A 16,616-nucleotide genomic window follows, 5' to 3' on the forward strand; every position below is an offset into this window, starting at 1 on the left:
AAAGACAGTGCCTTATAGGTCTAATTTTCTACTTATGGGTGTAAAATACCTTATTTCGTTTCTTCGCCGATTTACACCAAATTCTATTAAGAAAGTTAATGAGAAAGAATTAAGATATAAAACGTTAGCAATTGATGGTACATTACTTATTCGTCGTATGTTTTCATCGCCTTGGGTCCCTACATTGGATAAATATCGTCATATTGTATGGACACTTTATCTAGCAAGAATTTGTAGATTTTATAAAGTAATACCAATTGTTGTGTTTGATGGACAACGTCCTGTCCCAGAAAAAATTGATGAACGAATTAGAAGAATAAATATTAAGGAGGATAATAGAAAAAATTTTGTAGAAAACATAAATCAAGCTGCTCGCTTGAAAAATTTAATGGAAATTGCATATCAAATGTCAAAATTAAACATACAAGATAGAAAAGTTATTGATTTACTTTTAAAGAAAGCAATTTATGTATATAACAATTTTAAATGTGAAATCTCTGGTTCAGTAAGTTTAGAATAGATAATTAATTTTATAGAAATTAATTTATATTATAGAATTCCTATGGAAGCGATTTAGGAATAAAACTGCAAATATGGATAGAAAATGAATTTTCTATATATAAAAATGGAAATTCCAGCTTAGAAAGTCTTTTAAAACAGATAATTGATTATATTTATAAGATTTCTTTGGGCTCAACTGCTGAACTAACATCTGAACTTTCTACATTAGTTAATTTATTAGATCCAGATATTGCAAACATGGTTAGAGATAACTTAGAAAAACAACAAATGTCTATGAATATGCTTATTGAAAAATTATCTCGTCGTTTATCTGTTCCAACGTGGAAACAAATTAATCAAACAAAAACTATTTTTAAAATTCTTGGAATGACTGTTTTGACATCTCCTCCTGGATATGAAGCAGAAGCTGTTGCAAGTTCTTTAGTTAATAATGGTATTTTTTTTTCATTTTGCATATTTAACAATATTTTAGGGATTGCCGATTTTGTTGTAACAGAAGACACTGATACTTTATTATTTAATGCTAAGATGCTTCGAGGTTTTATGTCAATGAAAAATTTGGTTAATAGAAATGGAAAGAATAATTTTTTTTTATCTTCAAATATGTATATGATTGATCCTATTGATGTTCGATTAAATTTGGGTAATATTTCTGCAAATTCGTTTATTGATTTTGCAATACTATGTGGAACAGATTTTTGTAAAACAATAAAAGGATTAGGATGTCTTGGGGCCTTTTTTCTTATTCAAAAATATAAAAATATAGAGTTGATTTTAGAAAATCTTTCTAAATTTAAGACAAAAGATGGTAGGCAGAAATATGTTGCTCCAGAAAATTATATTCAAGAAGTTCAAATTGCTAGAAAAGTATTTACGCGTGTTCCACATATGCATTTTTTTGATCACAAATTAATAATTCCTGATACTTTATTATTTAATATTACAGAAAATGACTGGAAAGAACTTGAGAATAGTATTATTGACAAGTATAAATTAAAACAATCAAATTTATCATTTTTTTCTACTTTTTAGAAATTATCTTTTTATAAAGCGATGAAATAGTAAAAAACATTCCTGAGAATTTTTTTCATGATTACATTTAGTTATGTATCTGATTTTTTTTATAAGAATGTTATTTGTTTTGGGCAAAACTATTAAATTAAAAATACATAAAATAAAATTATTGCATTAAATGATGATTTGTATTATTGTAGTAATGAGTTAAATTTTATTTTCTTAGTTTCAGATAGGTTTTATACATAAATTCAAAAAGAAAAAAGTATTCCAAGAAATGATAATGTTTTTTTTATAATCTATAAGTAGGAACCAGGCTCATTAATAAAGATATTGTTATTACTGTAATCCCGATCAATAATAGTACCCATAAAGCTCGTTTTAGTAATAGTTTTTTAACATATGGTTCTCGTATACGCATATATGATAGAAATGTTGTTTCTGATAATCCAATAATGACTAAAATAGGGTCGAGAAAGTATTGATGTGCATAAATACAATATATTCCTATTAAAAATGGTAAAAATATCCATGATCGTTCACTTTTTGTTGCACCGAGGAAAATTAGAGTGAATCCTGTCCAAAGTCCTGCAAATAATGATAAAAGACCTATAAGTAATCGAAGAAGACTACTTAATGGGATAATATTCCCTAAAGCTTTGGCCCTTAAAAAACCTGGATATGCATCACGTTCCATGGCCTGAAATACATAATCTCTTGCTTCATCAAAAACTTCTGGATCATCTCTACCATCTGCTTCTATTGCGGTTGCAATTCCCCGAAGAATATGGGAAGGAAGTGCTACTTCTCTTTCTGCGCCTTGAATTAAGTATGCATAAAGTACACGTTCTGCAGATGCACGAATATCTTTACGGTTGATTGTTTGTGTCACTTCTGATGAATTACGAGATTCTTCTGATGATAAATAGGATTCTCTTTTTCGTCCTTTGTTTCCGCTAGTGCGATTATTGTTTAATTCACTGCCCAAAGGCCCGAAGTTGTGAAGATTTGATGTTACAATATGAACATCTATATCTTTTTCTGAATACATAGTAGAACGCAAATAATCGCCTTCTTCTCCATCTTTAAAATTTTTTAGCTTCTCTTTTGCTTCCTTATCAAATTTTTCTGGTGTTGAAACAAGAATAGATTTTCTTAGTTCTCGCACATAAAGGCGACATAATGATGTATGTTGCATAATATCTAACCATAAATCAAGATCTATAATAAAAAATGGTCAATTTCATTCAAAAATACTTTTTATATGCATACAGTCGACACTTTGTGCTTGATCTCGCATATAGATGTAGAAATTAAACAGATCAACTGGAGGTTCTGCTCTCCTCGAAAGCACCTCATGTAATGTTGGCAATCGATCACGAGAATCTTTAAATGACATAATAGATGATTCCTTTATTAAAGTATATATATCAGTTTCTTTTTTTATTAAAATGCATATTTGTTTTAAATATAATATTAGGTTTTTTAATATTTAATTAGTTTAGTATAGGTTTTAATCACGTATGTCGTCTTGGATAAAAAAATAGATACACGATATCTTTGTAAATAAATATATTAAAAAAATAAGTATTTTTTATAGAAATTGTATTTTTTATTGTTTTAAAAATATTTAAAGTAGTATTTTATTTTTATTTGTATTGATTTTATGAAAAAAATGTGATATAATTGAATTTCTTTTAATATTTTAATTTAATTTTTAATTTTTTTGAGTATGGATTTTAGAAAATAGATTAAATATTTTTTGTATATTAATGTGATCTAATTAATTTTGAGTGAAATAAAGTATATAATAATAATTGTTATAAATTGATATTAAGTACTTAAAAATGAAAATTTTAATTATACTATAGTTAAGATTCTTATATGTATATAAAATATGTTTTTGAAAATATATATAAAATATATAGAATTTCTGATTTTAATAGTAAGTAATTATATTTTTAGATTTTTAAACGTAATATGATTATTTTATATGATGTTAACTATATTATTCATAATATTTCGAATAACCAGTACAAATATATTAAATATTATTGTTTTATTTATTCATTATGAAAGTGATTCTCTGCTTTTGTACTTGATAATATCTATAATTTTTAATGAAATTAAATTAAATGTATATTATACTCTGAAATCTACAAAATTATATTTTCCTTCTCCTGTCTCGATCATAAATTGTATACTTAGTACCCCGTTTTCATCTGTCCTTATACTCGCTTTAATTGCTGAAGACATTGCATGAATTGAATGTTGTATCATAGAAAATTTATAACTATAAATATCGTTAGTCATGTTTTTTTTAATTATAAAAATATACCTATTTTCAATAACACTTGAACAAGAAAAAGTTTCAATAACATCTCTTTCATTTGTATAATCTATTATCACACTACCCATAGTGCCTATTGAACTTAAGCGCAGATGTGGGTGCTGTGGCGATGAACGTATTGTAAGCAATTCACTAGAGCTGAATTCTAATTCTTGTATAGCATCATAGAGAGATTCGCTCTATAATATATTTAGTGATAAAAATAAATACATTATAACTTTACTTTTATTATAATTTTCTGGTTTAACTTATTATTTTGTAAAAATATATCAATAAGATTTTCTTTTTCAAATGTAGTAAGTTCACATGTTGTGATCAACCCGCTCTCCTGTATTCTTTAGGGCATTAAATATGTTAATATTAATATTCAGATAATACATAAAAACAAAAGGATGTCCGTAACCAACATAAGATAAATGGCAATTACCCCCTACACGCAAAATATTTTGCTGCTGCAATTTTCTATTGAATACAAAATTCTTTTCTTTCAGGTCGTTATTCATGATATTAAAGCATTCTAACATAGCTAAAAGTGAAACTGTAAAAAATATTGGTGTACTAGAATCATTGTTATTCATAGAGTCTTTATTAGAAGAATTAAAGCGATAAAATGAAAACATGTCTTTATCTAGAAAAGCATGGGCTAAAGAAGTATTAGTTTTTTATATAATATATATGTTTTATATGACCTTGTAATGAAAAGCCATCTTCAACTGTTAATTTAAGTCCTTCTGACGATATTTTGACTACACATCTTGGTTTAAAAGCAATACATTTTAATAATGTAATAATAGGAATGACATTGTCAGTAACTGCTGTGAATATTGGTTCCTCCATTTGTTCTTTTGCCTTTTTAAAATGATAAATCAATACATTAAGATTTATTAATAAAACGATAACATATCTAAGGGTAAATTAAATAAATAGAAAATTCTAAACTACATTGAACTGTATATTTTATCTATTTATTACATAAATAAAATTTTAATAGATTTTGATAATCAATGTTATACATAAACTCCTATGGTACATATTAAATAAACAGCACTAAATCTACATATATTTAATATGATATTTATTACATTTAATTTCATGTTACTTGCCCAAAAAAGATGCAAGATGCTAAAGCATAGCTGATTAGTTTAGCTTTATAAAAATTTTTTGCTGTTTCCTTATATTTTGTTCTGAAAAAAATTAATGTTAATTATACAATTTAACAAACATTACAGCTTAAATAGTATTGAAAATAGAAAGCCAAAAAGTAATAATATAAATGCTATTTTTTTATGATACTTCACGGGAATTAGTGGTAAAAATGTTTCCGCTTCTTCAAAAGTTTTCTAAGTTATAAATAAGTTGAGCTAATTCTCATTCTTTTATATACCGATGTTTTTTCATATAAATAATCCATACTTCTAATGATCTTTTAAAAATATTTAATTTTTTTAGTATTTAAATTAATCGATAAATAATTTAGATAAAATAAATTGCAATGAAGTATGGCATTAAATGAGAATTCTGATGATGCTATTCTAAGATATCCGTTCCCAAGCGATGGCTCCTTATCAATACCTGATATATATAAGTTTATGATTGTTGCTCGTCATTCATCATGTTCATATAATAATTGTGTTTGTATGGGATGGAAACCTATTGATAATCCTAATAGAATTACAAAGAAGGAATGCATGTCATGTAATCATACCATTTATGAGCATGTTGGGGAAATAGATGCTATAGATAGTGCGAGAGATGAATTTATTCGAAAAGTTAAAGTTGCAAATAGATGTGATGAGTTATTGAATGTAGGAACATGTTTTTATTAGACTATTTTTTTAATAATATTTTTAAGGAAAGTGGTATGCTGTTTGATTTTGATTATGTAAATGATGATATTAAATCATTGAGAAAGTATAAAATTCTTTAATATTATTACAAGTAATTTATTTTTGTTAGACAAATGGTACTTCCTAGTGATTCATCTGACTTTAATACAAGTATTTAACTTATGTGTGAAGATTATTTATTTATTATTATATTAGATTTAAAAAGAAGATATTGTGGCGAATCTTTTTCAGAATTCAAAAAACATAAGGGTTTTGAAAAAAATATAAATCATATTAATGTACAGGAAAATGAAAATAATGTCGATTATAATTTTCATCCGTTCTTGACTAAAGAAAAACCTGTTCTTATTGAAGAAAGAGAAGGCCTTATTGAATTTCGTGTAGTAAACAATGATAATTCTCGAGATAATTTAATAATACTTACTGGACTTAAAAATATTTTTCAAAAACAACTTCCTAAGATGCCTAGGGAATATATTGCTAGACTTATATATGATCGGAATCATTTATCTATGGTTATTGTAAAGAAACCGTTAACAGTTGTGGGTGGTATTACTTATCGTCCTTTTAATCATAGAAAATTTGCAGAAATTGTATTTTGTGCAATAACTTCTTCTGAACAAGTAAAGGTTTTTTATTTTTTATTTTTTTTGCATATTATTTAATTATAAAGGGTTATGGATCACATTTAATGAATCATCTTAAAGATTATGTTAAAGGAACTTCCCCTATTATGCATTTTTTAACATATGCGGATAATTATGCCATTGGTTATTTTAAAAAGCAAGGATTTTCTAAGGATATTACATTGGATAAACCTATTTGGATAGGGTATATTAAGGATTATGAAGGTGGGACTATTATGCAATGTAGTATGCTGTCACGAGTACGTTATTTGGAATCTTCTCAAATGTTAGCAAAGCAAAAATATGCTATTCAAGAAATTATTAGAAAAAAATCTAGGTCGCATATTATATATCCTGGCTTAGATATTTTTAAAAATGGTATCACAGCGATAGACCCCCTTTCAATTCCTGGGCTTAGTATTTTATTTCGTGTGTTTAATATATAGTTAACAATTATCTTAGAAGAAATAGGATGGTCTCCAGAAATGGATGAGTTTTTACAAAGACCAAAGCGTGCTGTTTTTTATTCTACTCTTCAGCATTTACTTACTGAAATGCAAAATCATCCATCTGCTTGGCCATTTATTCACCCTGTTAATAAAGATGAGGTTCCAGATTATTATGATGTTATAAAAGAGCCTATGGGTAATTTTTAGAATTACTTTTTATATTAAATTAATTGAATGTAGATTTATCGACTATGGAGTTTAAATTGGATAATGATCATTACGATTCTGTAGAAGGTTTTTTATATGATGCTAGATTAATATTTAACAATTGGTATGCAATTATCTTTAAAGTATTTTTACTTAATAATATAGTCGATCATATAATAATGAAACAACAACATATTATAAGGTTCTGTTTCTTATTGATATATATATATAAATTTGACTTTACATAGAATGCCACGAAATTAGAGAAATTTTTAATTTCGAAAATAAAAGAGACTGAATATAGTTATTTTATCTGAAATTAAAATATGTTATAAATATAGTCTATTACATTTAAGAATTTACAATTCAGAATAATTTTGATAATGAGTAATATTGTTTGTTTTTAGGATTTTGGTAATTAGTTTTATTATGCTTTCTATATAATTTATTAAATTTAATGCGTCTTAGATGATTTTATTTATATTTGGTTAGTTTTAAAATAATATGGAAATTAATCTTGTAAATATCTAATTTTTCATTTATTATATGACTTTAAATTATATTAAAATGTAAAATATAGCAATTAAAATCTTTAATAATATTTCTGGTTACATATTTAGCAATTTTATTTATTGGTTTTAAGATATTTTTTATGAATAAAAAATATATATCTAAAATTAAAAAAAAAACATTTTGATGATTTATAAAAATAAAAAAATATATCTAAAAAGTTAGTTTAGAATTATTTAATAATGTATAGTAAAACATACATAATACATTAGGAAATATTTACAGTTGCTTAAAAATGCTGTATATTTTTGTAAATATTAATAAATATATGTTTGGTATATTTTTATATTAATTTTTGTTTGTTTGGTATTATATTACTTCGGCTAATATAAGATGGTTAATTATTTTGTGGAAATTATGGAATATAGATACATATCCTTTGTCTTTCAATTACGCTCTTTTGTTGTTCATTTCGACTGATTCTGTAATAGTAATCACAATAGTCATTGCAACTCATCATTCTTAGAAAATCTTCATCATGTGTAATAATAATTAATTGAAAATTAGCCTGTTGACGTCGCTGGCGAATAATATTTGCTAAAGATATAGCTAAAGACTGTATATTTTCACGATCGAGGTTAGTTGTTGGTTCATCTAATGCTAAAATACCACAATTTGTACCAAAACATTCTGCAAGTGCAAGCCTTATGATAATACTTGCCAAAACTTGATATTTTTAGTAAATTTTGCGGTATTATTTCACTTACCTTTTTGACCCGCACTACATCTCCCTCTCATATCAAGTTCTGCATCACCTTTTATCATACATACCTTATACAAATTAGTCTAATTCTCAATAAGTTAGTGTAATTACTCTATAATTATATGATCTATTCTCTTTTGGGTTTTCACTATCTGATCTTATAAGAATAGTATCAACATCTGTTCCACAATATGTTTTTTTCCATAATTCATCGATGATTCTATTGATTTCTTCCATTTTGAGACTATGATATTTCATAATTGCACTTTATTATTAGCAAATTGTAATATTTAGCCATTTACGAACTTATCTAATGCTTTCCCATATTTTTGTAAATCATCATTAATTTTAGCCATTGTACGTGTTTTTATTAGCTGTTTTCTATATTGCTCATGTATATCTTTATATTCTTCTTCCAATTCTTTTTCATAATTTTGAAGCTGGTTGCTCATCTCTTTAATTTCACCCAATAAGCTTGCTCGTTCTGTTAACAATTGCTCATGTTTATCTTTTAGTTTAGAAGAATCTAACAAATATTGTTCTTTATCTATTTCTGCATTCTTTTTCTCTAAATCCGAAATATTTTCTATAATTTTTGTAATTTCATTTTCTATTTTTCTACACCTCAAATTATCTGCAATATTTTTTTCTGTAGTTCTTATATCTAAAATTGCTTTTTCGAGATCATTAATTTCTTGAGTAATATCAGAAATTTTTTCATCTAATTCTATATTTAATTTCTGTATATTGGATATTTTTTCCCTGCATAAATCTAAATCTTTTTCACTATCCTTATGTGTTTTGATCTCCAAATTGATATCAATAAGCTGGTTATAATTTTGCTGTAATTCATTTGAATATTTTTGAGCTTGGTTCTCTTTCTTCATTGTCTCTTCTCTTATTTCTTTTAAGGATTTATGAAGTTGAGATATTTGAGGGAAAAGGGTTTTTAAATTTATATCTGTTTCCTAAGAACTATTATTAATTGATTATTTTAAAAATTAGCTACATCAATTTCTTTATTAAATTTGGAAATATCTTCCATTACTTCGTTTTTCTTATTAACGAGGTCGTTTTTTTCCCGTAATTTATACTGTGCTTCGTTCAGTTTCATTTGTGCATCTTTATAAAGGACATTATTTTCTGATATTTGAAGTTTACATATCTCTTTTTTTGACTGTAAAAGAAGCAGTTCATCATCTACTTTTTTCTTATTGGATTTAAAGTTTTCAAGCTCAAATTGTAATTCCTGAAATGTTCTGGAACTACCTAATTCTTGCAAATTTTCTTCTGCGCTTTTAAGTGATAATGTTAAATTATTTATTTCTTTTTGATAATGAGTTATTTCAATATCTAGTTCTTTCAAAGATTGAAGCTCTTCGAGCGATTTTTTCCCTGTTTTGAGTATTTGAAAATTCTAATAAATTAATATACGACTTCTATTATAATATTAGAATACCTTTTCTAGATAATTTATTAATTCTTTAATATTATTTTCAAGATCGGTTATTTTAGTCTCTTGACTAGGAATTTCGAAATTGTTCAATTGTTGAAAAGCATCAAATATGATTTTTGTATTTTTTATATTTTTCATCTCTTCTTCTGCTTTTTTTAATGATTCTGAAAGCTGACTTTCTTTGTTCCGTATATTCTCTATATGTTTTTCTATAGTTTTTTCGAATTCAGAAACTTCATGATCATTAAAAGATCTCATACATAATATACAAAAGTTTTGTTCATATACTTTTGCTTTTGATTCTAAAAAATAATCGTTTATATGTTTTAAATTTGATAAATATCTGATAATATTAGAAAGATATTGTATATAAAGGTATATACTTTGAAATATTGTTTAATTCAAACTCTTTGAATTCATACGTTTGCAAAAAATTAACTGGATCGCATACTTCTTGAATTTGTATTTGATATAAATTCTTCTGGTCTGTTTTGTTTCGAAGATTTTCTTTGGCTATATTTATTTTATTTTTTGCTTCTGATAGGTTTTGTTTAGTAATTTCATATTTTTTTTCTAGTTCTTTAAGTTCATCTTTTTTCTTGCTTTATATGATTAATAATATAAATAAATCAAACACTATTAAAACTTACTTATACTCATCTTTTATAAATTGTTCCTTTGTGTTAAAATTTATAGTATTTCCTATTAAATTTTGAATTTTTTCTTTATTGGTTTTGAACCTTTTAAAATAAGATTTAAAATAAAATAAATAATTGTAGTTACAATATATCAAGAGTATGTCTCTTGTTGTTTAATTCTTCTTTTATAATTTCGTATTTTGCTTGAGCTTCAATTTTATTAGCTCCTTTAGCTAACTCTTCGTTTAATAGACTAATGCCTTCTTCAAGAGATCTTAGATCATTTTTTTTTTGTCTTATTTTTTCATCCCATGCACTATTTTGAAACTCTATATTACAGTTCTTTATTTTTTCATTTATATCTGTTATTGTACTTTCTAATATATTTATTTCAGATTCATCTATTGATAAAGTGTCTAAATTATTTTGAATAGTTTCTATCTTCTTTTCCGAAAGTCTTATATTTTGACGTGCTATTGTTTTTTTTTGCTCAAGAATATTTTCTTTGAAAACAAGTTCTTGAAGTTTCTCATTGAGTTTTCCTTCCTTTTCTCTATTTTCTTTCTTAATTTTCTTTAAACAAAAAATGAATTTTCAAAGTAAAAGAAAATACCTTCAAATTATCCAAAAAAATTGTCTGTTCATTATGTTTTGATAATATATCTTTTAAGAGTGCTTCCATTTCTTGATCAGTTAAATCTATTCCATAATTTATAAATTTATGATTCGAAATAACTTCTTTAATTAAATTTTGTCTTTTTGAAATTAATTTCTGAAATGTCTATATTATATTAGTAATATTCATTCTTCTTTGAAATATATTACTTCTACTTTTGCTAACAATTTTCCTTCTTGTGACATAGAAGTTTCCAATTCATTTCTAGAAAAAATTAATTGTTTTTTCAAATTTTCATGCTTCTTTTTTTTAAAATCGATAACTGTTAATGTATTTTCTTTTTTTTTTCCAAAATTTTCAAGCATATTTTCCAATTCTTGGCTAGTTTCCTCATAATGAGTAATGTTATTTCCTAAATCATTTAATGTATTTAATAGAAGAAGCTTTTCATGCTTTAATCTTTCTATTTCAGAAATTATATGCTCAATTTTTTTTCCTGAACGGAGCAACTCTTCTTGTTCAGAAAGATTTAGCTGGATTTGTTTATCAAGAGCATTCGCTTTAGCTTGAGTTATTGTAATTTTTTCTACGATTTTATCTAATGATTTTTTTATTTTTTCTGCTTTTTCTTTGTCAGATCTATAATGTTCTAATGTTACTTCATCGATTTTAATTGTTGTTGTTTGTTCTTTTCTAAGATTTTTTATTTGGTCTAAAGCTTTCGTGTAGCGAAGAGCTTCAAAAATTTCATCAAATCTTTTTTTTAAAACAGCTGGTTCGCTAAGAGGCCAATTACTATCTTCTTGATGACAAAATATTACGTAATCGAGAACTGCTTTGCTAACTCCTAACGATATAGGAATTTGCGTATCAAGTTCTGCACATTTGTTACTGAGTGCTAATCTTTCCCCATCCTTGAATATTGTCAATTGTCCATCAAGGGTTTTTTGTGAACGTGTTGTCTTTTTTACTAAAAGTTGTAAGGATCTAGTACATATCATTTTTGCTCCATTTGTATTTTTAAAAGAAAGTTTAACTTGTGCAAGAACTTCTTTTTCTCCACATATCTTTTGCAATATTATTAACGTTAAATTGGGTTGTAAAAGTTACATTAGGATCATGAATAAAAGCTCCCCCCTTAGAATTAGGCGGCAAGTCTCCTGTAGTTGAATATTTTAAACATTCTATAATGGTCTAGGGAAAATTATGATTTAGATATTAAACAAAATCCATACTGTTTTTCCAGATCCATTATGACCAACAATTAATGTTAAGGGGCTATAAAATTGGATAGTTTCTCTAACATTAATATCGAAGGATCGTATTCCCATAATACTTAGTCTGAGATAATTTTAATGTGAATCTTTGAATAAAGAAAAAATAACTTATCGATGGATGACATTTTTTAGCTAGAATATATATGTATATCATATATAATTTTTAAAAGTATTAATGATTTAAAAAAATTAGGGTTTTCTTAATGTTTTATAAATCTACAAGTTTTGATTTTGGTTTCCATAGTAACTATATTTTATTTTTGAAAATTGATTTTTTGAGTATATATATTAAATTTAACTAGAAAATAAATGTTTTTATGTATTTATTTTTATTAGGAAAAATGTTTGAAATTTATAATCAAGTTTAATTTGAAATTTGAAAAAAAAATTAAAAAAAATAAAAAATTATTTATATATATTAATTTAATTTTAATCTAAATTATTTTGTTTTATTAATATTATTTGATGTCTTACTGTGATTTTATGTATTGGATTCTGAAAAAGTTTTTAAAATTTTTGTTGGAAATATAAAAAAATTGAGTTAAAATATATTTATAACATATTTTTATTCTTCAATTTTAAATTAACTTTATGATATATTTATGGATTGATTGATTTAAATTATTATTTTTCCTATATCCTAAGGATTATTTGGATTAATGTTTTTATATATTTTTTATTTTTATAATTATTTTTTATTATTAAAATTTTATGTTTGTAATTTAATTGTGGTTAATTATATTATATTTTAATTTTATCCAATGGAAACATTCAATCCTTTGTGATATGGGTTTAAAAACTTGTATTTTTATGTTTTTCTTTTAATATTAAATGAATTTTTATATTTTTAGATAATTTGACATTTTAATTATAAAAAAATTAAGAAATTTGAATATAAATATTTTTTAATTATTATGTTTATTAGAGGTTTTAAATTCCAAAATACTAAATAATTTTATTGAAATTAAAATGATATCTTTTTTATAAAGTTATTTTTTTAATAATTTTTTTAATAGTATTGTACAATTTATTAGAACGGCATGATTTATGTAAGTATTAATATTAGTAATTTAAAAATATATTTATTCTATATATACTATATTCATACATTCGGAAGTAGTTCTTTATAAATATGTTAGAAGAAATATACTATGCTTTTAATAAGTGTTTTGAAAAATCTTATTCATTTAAAAAGATCACCTTTACTTTTTGCAAAATCAGTAAGTAAATTGTTTTTTTCCTTTTTTTTGTATATTTATTTGTCCTTGAAGAGAGCATTTTCTTTTATCTGTATATATAATTGGAATAGATATATCAGATGTAGACAATATATCAGTAATTATAAATGGAATGTTTTTCCAATGCATTTTTAAGCATGTAAGAAAGAATAGTTCTGGATCTTATCTAATAAGATCTAGTAAGACGTTCAGGTGGATAAATATCATGAAAACCTTGTTCATGTTGAGTTTATAATTAATAAAAAATTGTTTTTAAAAAAAAAAAGTTCCAAAAGCTACGTTGATAGAGGAAACTGACTTAATGACAGATCTTTAGAAATAAGATCTGAAGGATCATTTGGCACAAGCAGGCACGGGAATTGATAGTCTTAGATGAAAAAATAGGAACGCTCAAACTAAATCTAATTTTTGTCTGATTAGGTATTAAAGCAGTGAATTGTTATTTTCTAGATTATTATAACTAGACAAATATACCCATAAAAAAATATTATGCATTGTTTCCAAAGAAAGCATTTGTTGGTTACTTTTAACTTGCAATTTTTTTATAATTCTATTTCCAACTATTAAGGGATTATAGCAGAGTTTTTTTTTTTTCAAAGAAAGCAGTTTTTTCTATTTACTCGAGGATGATCTGATGCTTTTTGAAGAGTCATGCGTTCGGATGGATTAATTGTTAATAAACCTAAAAGAAGTGTTTAAAATATCAATAATTTTTACCTTTTTTAAGACTTTTATGTATAGTGTTGAGGAGTTGATTTGATTTCATGGCTCATAAAGATATAATTTGCTTTTATGTTTTTAAAATAAGCAAAAATTGGAATCAAAATTAGTCAGTTCAGACCATAGAGTATTTCCAAAAAATAATGTATATAAAACAATTCCGAAAGACCAAGTATTTTCTGCTTCTCTGTCATATTTGCTAGTAATCTGTAATTTATTAGTATTTTTCCATTAAGCAGAATCTCGGGAGGAATATACGGTGGAATTCTATACTTCGTAGATAACTTTCTTGTTTGATTACTATATCTGAATAATGATACAAGACTGAAATTCGATATTTTAAGATTTCATTTCCATGATGTAATATATTTTTTGGTTTAATATTTTGTAAATATGTTATTTTTATAAGAAAAAGTATATATGCCTCTATGGGGAACACCTTTTGAGTGCAAATGTCCTATAATATATAAATTATATGGCAATATGTAGATTTTATAATTATATTTACTACACTTGAAATTAATTGAGTGGAAAAATAATGTGTAATTTTAAGGTCTACACTTAATCTAGTTCTATAATATAATATATTAGTATAATTTTTTAGAAGGATTTTAGTTATATAGAACCAATTTTATCGAAAAGGTCTCTTTCCCTAGGCATATTCTAAAGTAATCCATCTTCAGTTAGAATTTTTATTAGATGCAATAAATAGAACATTTTGATAGGAAGTGCAAAGTCTATGAAGAGAAACTTTACATGCAATTCGTTTTTTGTAATTGAATTTATTTCAGAATTAAAATCTTAACAAAATCTAATTCTAAATTCATGTCAACAGTACATTATAAAAAAAATAAACTATATACACAGAAAATTCTCCTGTGCAAATAATTTGTCCTGGATAGAATGGTAGGTCTTCTGGAAGTTCTTTTAACAATATTCTTTCCATTATTGAAAGTTTTTTCACGTGATATTTATTTACATAATATTTATTTTAGTTTCTATGTTAATCTGATTTTTAAAGCTATAAACTAGTGTCTGTTTATCGTTTTAGGTTATTATTTTTAGAAATATTTTTTTGTATTTTTTAATAAAATTTCCTCTAAATAGTTTATTTTTATTAACAATATTAAGTTAATATTTTGAATTTTTTTAATGTTAACTTATGCTTATGAATAATGCTTAATATGCATAATTTTATTAATTTAGGGTTTATCTATCTTTTTTATACCATTTCCGGCTGTTGCTAACCTCCCTTTGCAACGTAACGTTGTAAATGCATGTTAAAATGCTTTTTTCGAAATTATCAAAACATTAGTAATCTGAGCAACAGAAATCAGAATTCCAAGTGAATAAAAGTAAGATTAGGTGAGCATCAAGGATAGAAGAAGAAAATTATAAAAAAAAGTGAGTTAGGATAAAGGATTTGAAAAAAGATTTCTAAAACAGAAATCTTGTATTGGAATAAAAAATTTAAGGAGGTAAAAAAATTAGAGGAAAATGTATTAAGCATTATGTTAATTATAAAAAGGGTTATGGATGCCCAGAACACAGTACCTGTAGACCATGATAATTCTTTTACAAAATTAGATAGATCATCAGGAGTTGTTCCTGATGGGCATAGTGTAACAAAACGGTAGATATTGTTTTATATTATTTACTATTGGTTATTGATTTTTGTTTTAATAGGCTTCAAAGTGAATTAATGGCATTAATGGTAAGTCTAATATTAATAGTTTACATTTTCGAGAAATCTATATTTTATCGATATATTGAAATTGATGTTATTTTTAGATGTCAGATATTCCTGGTATTTCTGCCTTTCCTGACTCGGATTCAAATCTTTTGCATTGGGCTGGTACAATTGTTGGGCCAGTAGGGACGGTACGTTTTAAAAATAAAATTACTTGATATGGTTTATCTATAAAATAGTATTATGAATCTTTAACATTCAAAATATCTATGAACTTTCCTCCAAATTATCCATATAGTGCTCCCACTATTACATTTATATCACCAATGTGGCACCCAAATGTAGACATGAGTGGTAATATTTGTTTAGATATTCTTAAAGTAAGTTTCTAAAGATTTATTTGAATATTGACCATGATACATTTAGGACAAATGGTCAGCTGTTTATAATGTTCAAACTATTCTTTTAAGTTTACAGAGTCTTTTGGGTGAACCAAATAATGCGTAAATATTAAGTTATATTAGAATAAACTAAGTATATATTATAGATCACCGTTGAATGCCCAGGCTGCAGAGCTTTGGGCTAAGGATCCTGTGGAATATAAACGGCTATTGATGCAAAGATATAAAGAAATAGATGATTGATACATGTTTTTTTGCTCTTTTTAAGAGTAATTGGAACGAATAAACGCTT

The 16,616-nt window shown here is 24.9% G+C and overlaps 8 protein-coding genes across 8 annotated transcripts; 4 read left to right on the forward strand and 4 right to left on the reverse strand.

The window, feature by feature from the left end:
- Positions 1 to 34: 34 nt before the first annotated feature.
- Positions 35 to 1,554, forward strand: PNEG_01048 (hypothetical protein; the record flags this gene model as incomplete). The annotated part of the gene is made up of 3 exons (XM_007874770.1): positions 35 to 505; positions 556 to 955; positions 995 to 1,554. 3 exons carry the CDS (start codon positions 35 to 37, stop codon positions 1,552 to 1,554), a joined length of 1,431 nt encoding a protein of 476 aa, XP_007872961.1.
- Positions 1,555 to 1,828: 274 nt separating this feature from the next.
- Positions 1,829 to 3,015, reverse strand: PNEG_01049 (hypothetical protein; the record flags this gene model as incomplete). Its single annotated transcript, XM_007874771.1, has 2 exons — positions 2,809 to 3,015; positions 1,829 to 2,757 (listed from the first exon to the last, which is right to left on the reverse strand). Exons 1-2 carry the CDS (start codon positions 2,933 to 2,935, stop codon positions 1,829 to 1,831), a joined length of 1,056 nt encoding a protein of 351 aa, XP_007872962.1. The 5' UTR covers positions 2,936 to 3,015.
- A 584-nt stretch (positions 3,016 to 3,599) lies between these two features.
- Positions 3,600 to 4,741, reverse strand: PNEG_01050 (hypothetical protein; the record flags this gene model as incomplete). The annotated part of the gene is made up of 6 exons (XM_007874772.1): positions 4,576 to 4,741; positions 4,265 to 4,529; positions 4,110 to 4,221; positions 3,875 to 4,065; positions 3,685 to 3,829; positions 3,600 to 3,644 (listed from the first exon to the last, which is right to left on the reverse strand). Exons 1-6 carry the CDS (start codon positions 4,721 to 4,723, stop codon positions 3,600 to 3,602), a joined length of 906 nt encoding a protein of 301 aa, XP_007872963.1. The 5' UTR covers positions 4,724 to 4,741.
- A 644-nt stretch (positions 4,742 to 5,385) lies between these two features.
- On the forward strand, positions 5,386 to 7,332 carry PNEG_01051 (hypothetical protein; the record flags this gene model as incomplete). The annotated part of the gene is made up of 9 exons (XM_007874773.1): positions 5,386 to 5,691; positions 5,739 to 5,797; positions 5,843 to 5,883; positions 5,929 to 6,362; positions 6,407 to 6,776; positions 6,822 to 7,004; positions 7,049 to 7,139; positions 7,181 to 7,217; positions 7,264 to 7,332. The coding sequence occupies 9 exons, from the start codon at positions 5,386 to 5,388 to the stop codon at positions 7,330 to 7,332; spliced, it is 1,590 nt and encodes a 529-aa protein (XP_007872964.1).
- Positions 7,333 to 7,631: 299 nt separating this feature from the next.
- Positions 7,632 to 12,411, reverse strand: PNEG_01052 (hypothetical protein). Its single transcript, XM_007874774.1, has 16 exons — positions 12,384 to 12,411; positions 12,234 to 12,339; positions 12,109 to 12,192; positions 11,208 to 12,065; positions 10,996 to 11,163; positions 10,528 to 10,946; positions 10,395 to 10,484; positions 10,128 to 10,346; positions 9,748 to 10,087; positions 9,298 to 9,705; positions 8,595 to 9,256; positions 8,400 to 8,553; positions 8,293 to 8,356; positions 7,958 to 8,251; positions 7,786 to 7,908; positions 7,632 to 7,738 (listed from the first exon to the last, which is right to left on the reverse strand). Exons 1-15 carry the CDS (start codon positions 12,398 to 12,400, stop codon positions 7,895 to 7,897), a joined length of 3,897 nt encoding a protein of 1,298 aa, XP_007872965.1. The 5' UTR covers positions 12,401 to 12,411; the 3' UTR covers positions 7,632 to 7,738; positions 7,786 to 7,894.
- A 996-nt stretch (positions 12,412 to 13,407) lies between these two features.
- On the forward strand, positions 13,408 to 13,829 carry PNEG_04269 (hypothetical protein; the record flags this gene model as incomplete). The annotated part of the gene is made up of 4 exons (XM_019757792.1): positions 13,408 to 13,439; positions 13,471 to 13,499; positions 13,585 to 13,692; positions 13,780 to 13,829. 4 exons carry the CDS (start codon positions 13,408 to 13,410, stop codon positions 13,827 to 13,829), a joined length of 219 nt encoding a protein of 72 aa, XP_019613401.1.
- Positions 13,830 to 14,106: 277 nt separating this feature from the next.
- PNEG_01053 (hypothetical protein) lies at positions 14,107 to 15,179 on the reverse strand (the record flags this gene model as incomplete). The annotated part of the gene is made up of 5 exons (XM_007874775.1): positions 14,107 to 14,195; positions 14,355 to 14,432; positions 14,492 to 14,690; positions 14,745 to 14,805; positions 15,097 to 15,179. The coding sequence occupies 5 exons, from the start codon at positions 15,177 to 15,179 to the stop codon at positions 14,107 to 14,109; spliced, it is 510 nt and encodes a 169-aa protein (XP_007872966.1).
- Positions 15,180 to 15,692: 513 nt separating this feature from the next.
- PNEG_01054 (ubiquitin-conjugating enzyme E2-20 kDa) lies at positions 15,693 to 16,613 on the forward strand. The gene is made up of 7 exons (XM_007874776.1): positions 15,693 to 15,711; positions 15,762 to 15,866; positions 15,920 to 15,947; positions 16,025 to 16,114; positions 16,163 to 16,303; positions 16,350 to 16,426; positions 16,471 to 16,613. The coding sequence occupies exons 2-7, from the start codon at positions 15,766 to 15,768 to the stop codon at positions 16,565 to 16,567; spliced, it is 534 nt and encodes a 177-aa protein (XP_007872967.1). The 5' UTR covers positions 15,693 to 15,711; positions 15,762 to 15,765; the 3' UTR covers positions 16,568 to 16,613.
- Positions 16,614 to 16,616: the final 3 nt, after the last annotated feature.

The sequence above is a fragment of the Pneumocystis murina genome (assembly GCF_000349005.2).
Source record: "Pneumocystis murina B123 chromosome Unknown supercont1.3, whole genome shotgun sequence".
Classification (NCBI taxonomy): domain Eukaryota; kingdom Fungi; phylum Ascomycota; class Pneumocystomycetes; order Pneumocystales; family Pneumocystaceae; genus Pneumocystis; species Pneumocystis murina.

What these genes read in the sequence shown, in the direction of transcription:
- PNEG_01052 (XM_007874774.1), bottom strand. An exon ending in ATAATGGATCTGGAAAAACA is followed by an intron (nt 12,193 to 12,233) that starts GTATGGATTTTG and finishes AATTTTCCCTAG; the next exon opens with ACCATTATAGAATGTTTAAA. An exon ending in TAATAAATTATCTAGAAAAG is followed by an intron (nt 9,706 to 9,747) that starts GTATTCTAATAT and finishes TTAATTTATTAG; the next exon opens with AATTTTCAAATACTCAAAAC.
- PNEG_01054 (XM_007874776.1), top strand. Translation starts at nt 15,766, where the DNA reads ATGGATGCCCAGAACACAGTACCTGTAGACCATGATAATTCTTTTACA. An exon ending in TTGTTGGGCCAGTAGGGACG is followed by an intron (nt 16,115 to 16,162) that starts GTACGTTTTAAA and finishes TCTATAAAATAG; the next exon opens with TATTATGAATCTTTAACATT. An exon ending in TTGGGTGAACCAAATAATGC is followed by an intron (nt 16,427 to 16,470) that starts GTAAATATTAAG and finishes TATATATTATAG; the next exon opens with ATCACCGTTGAATGCCCAGG.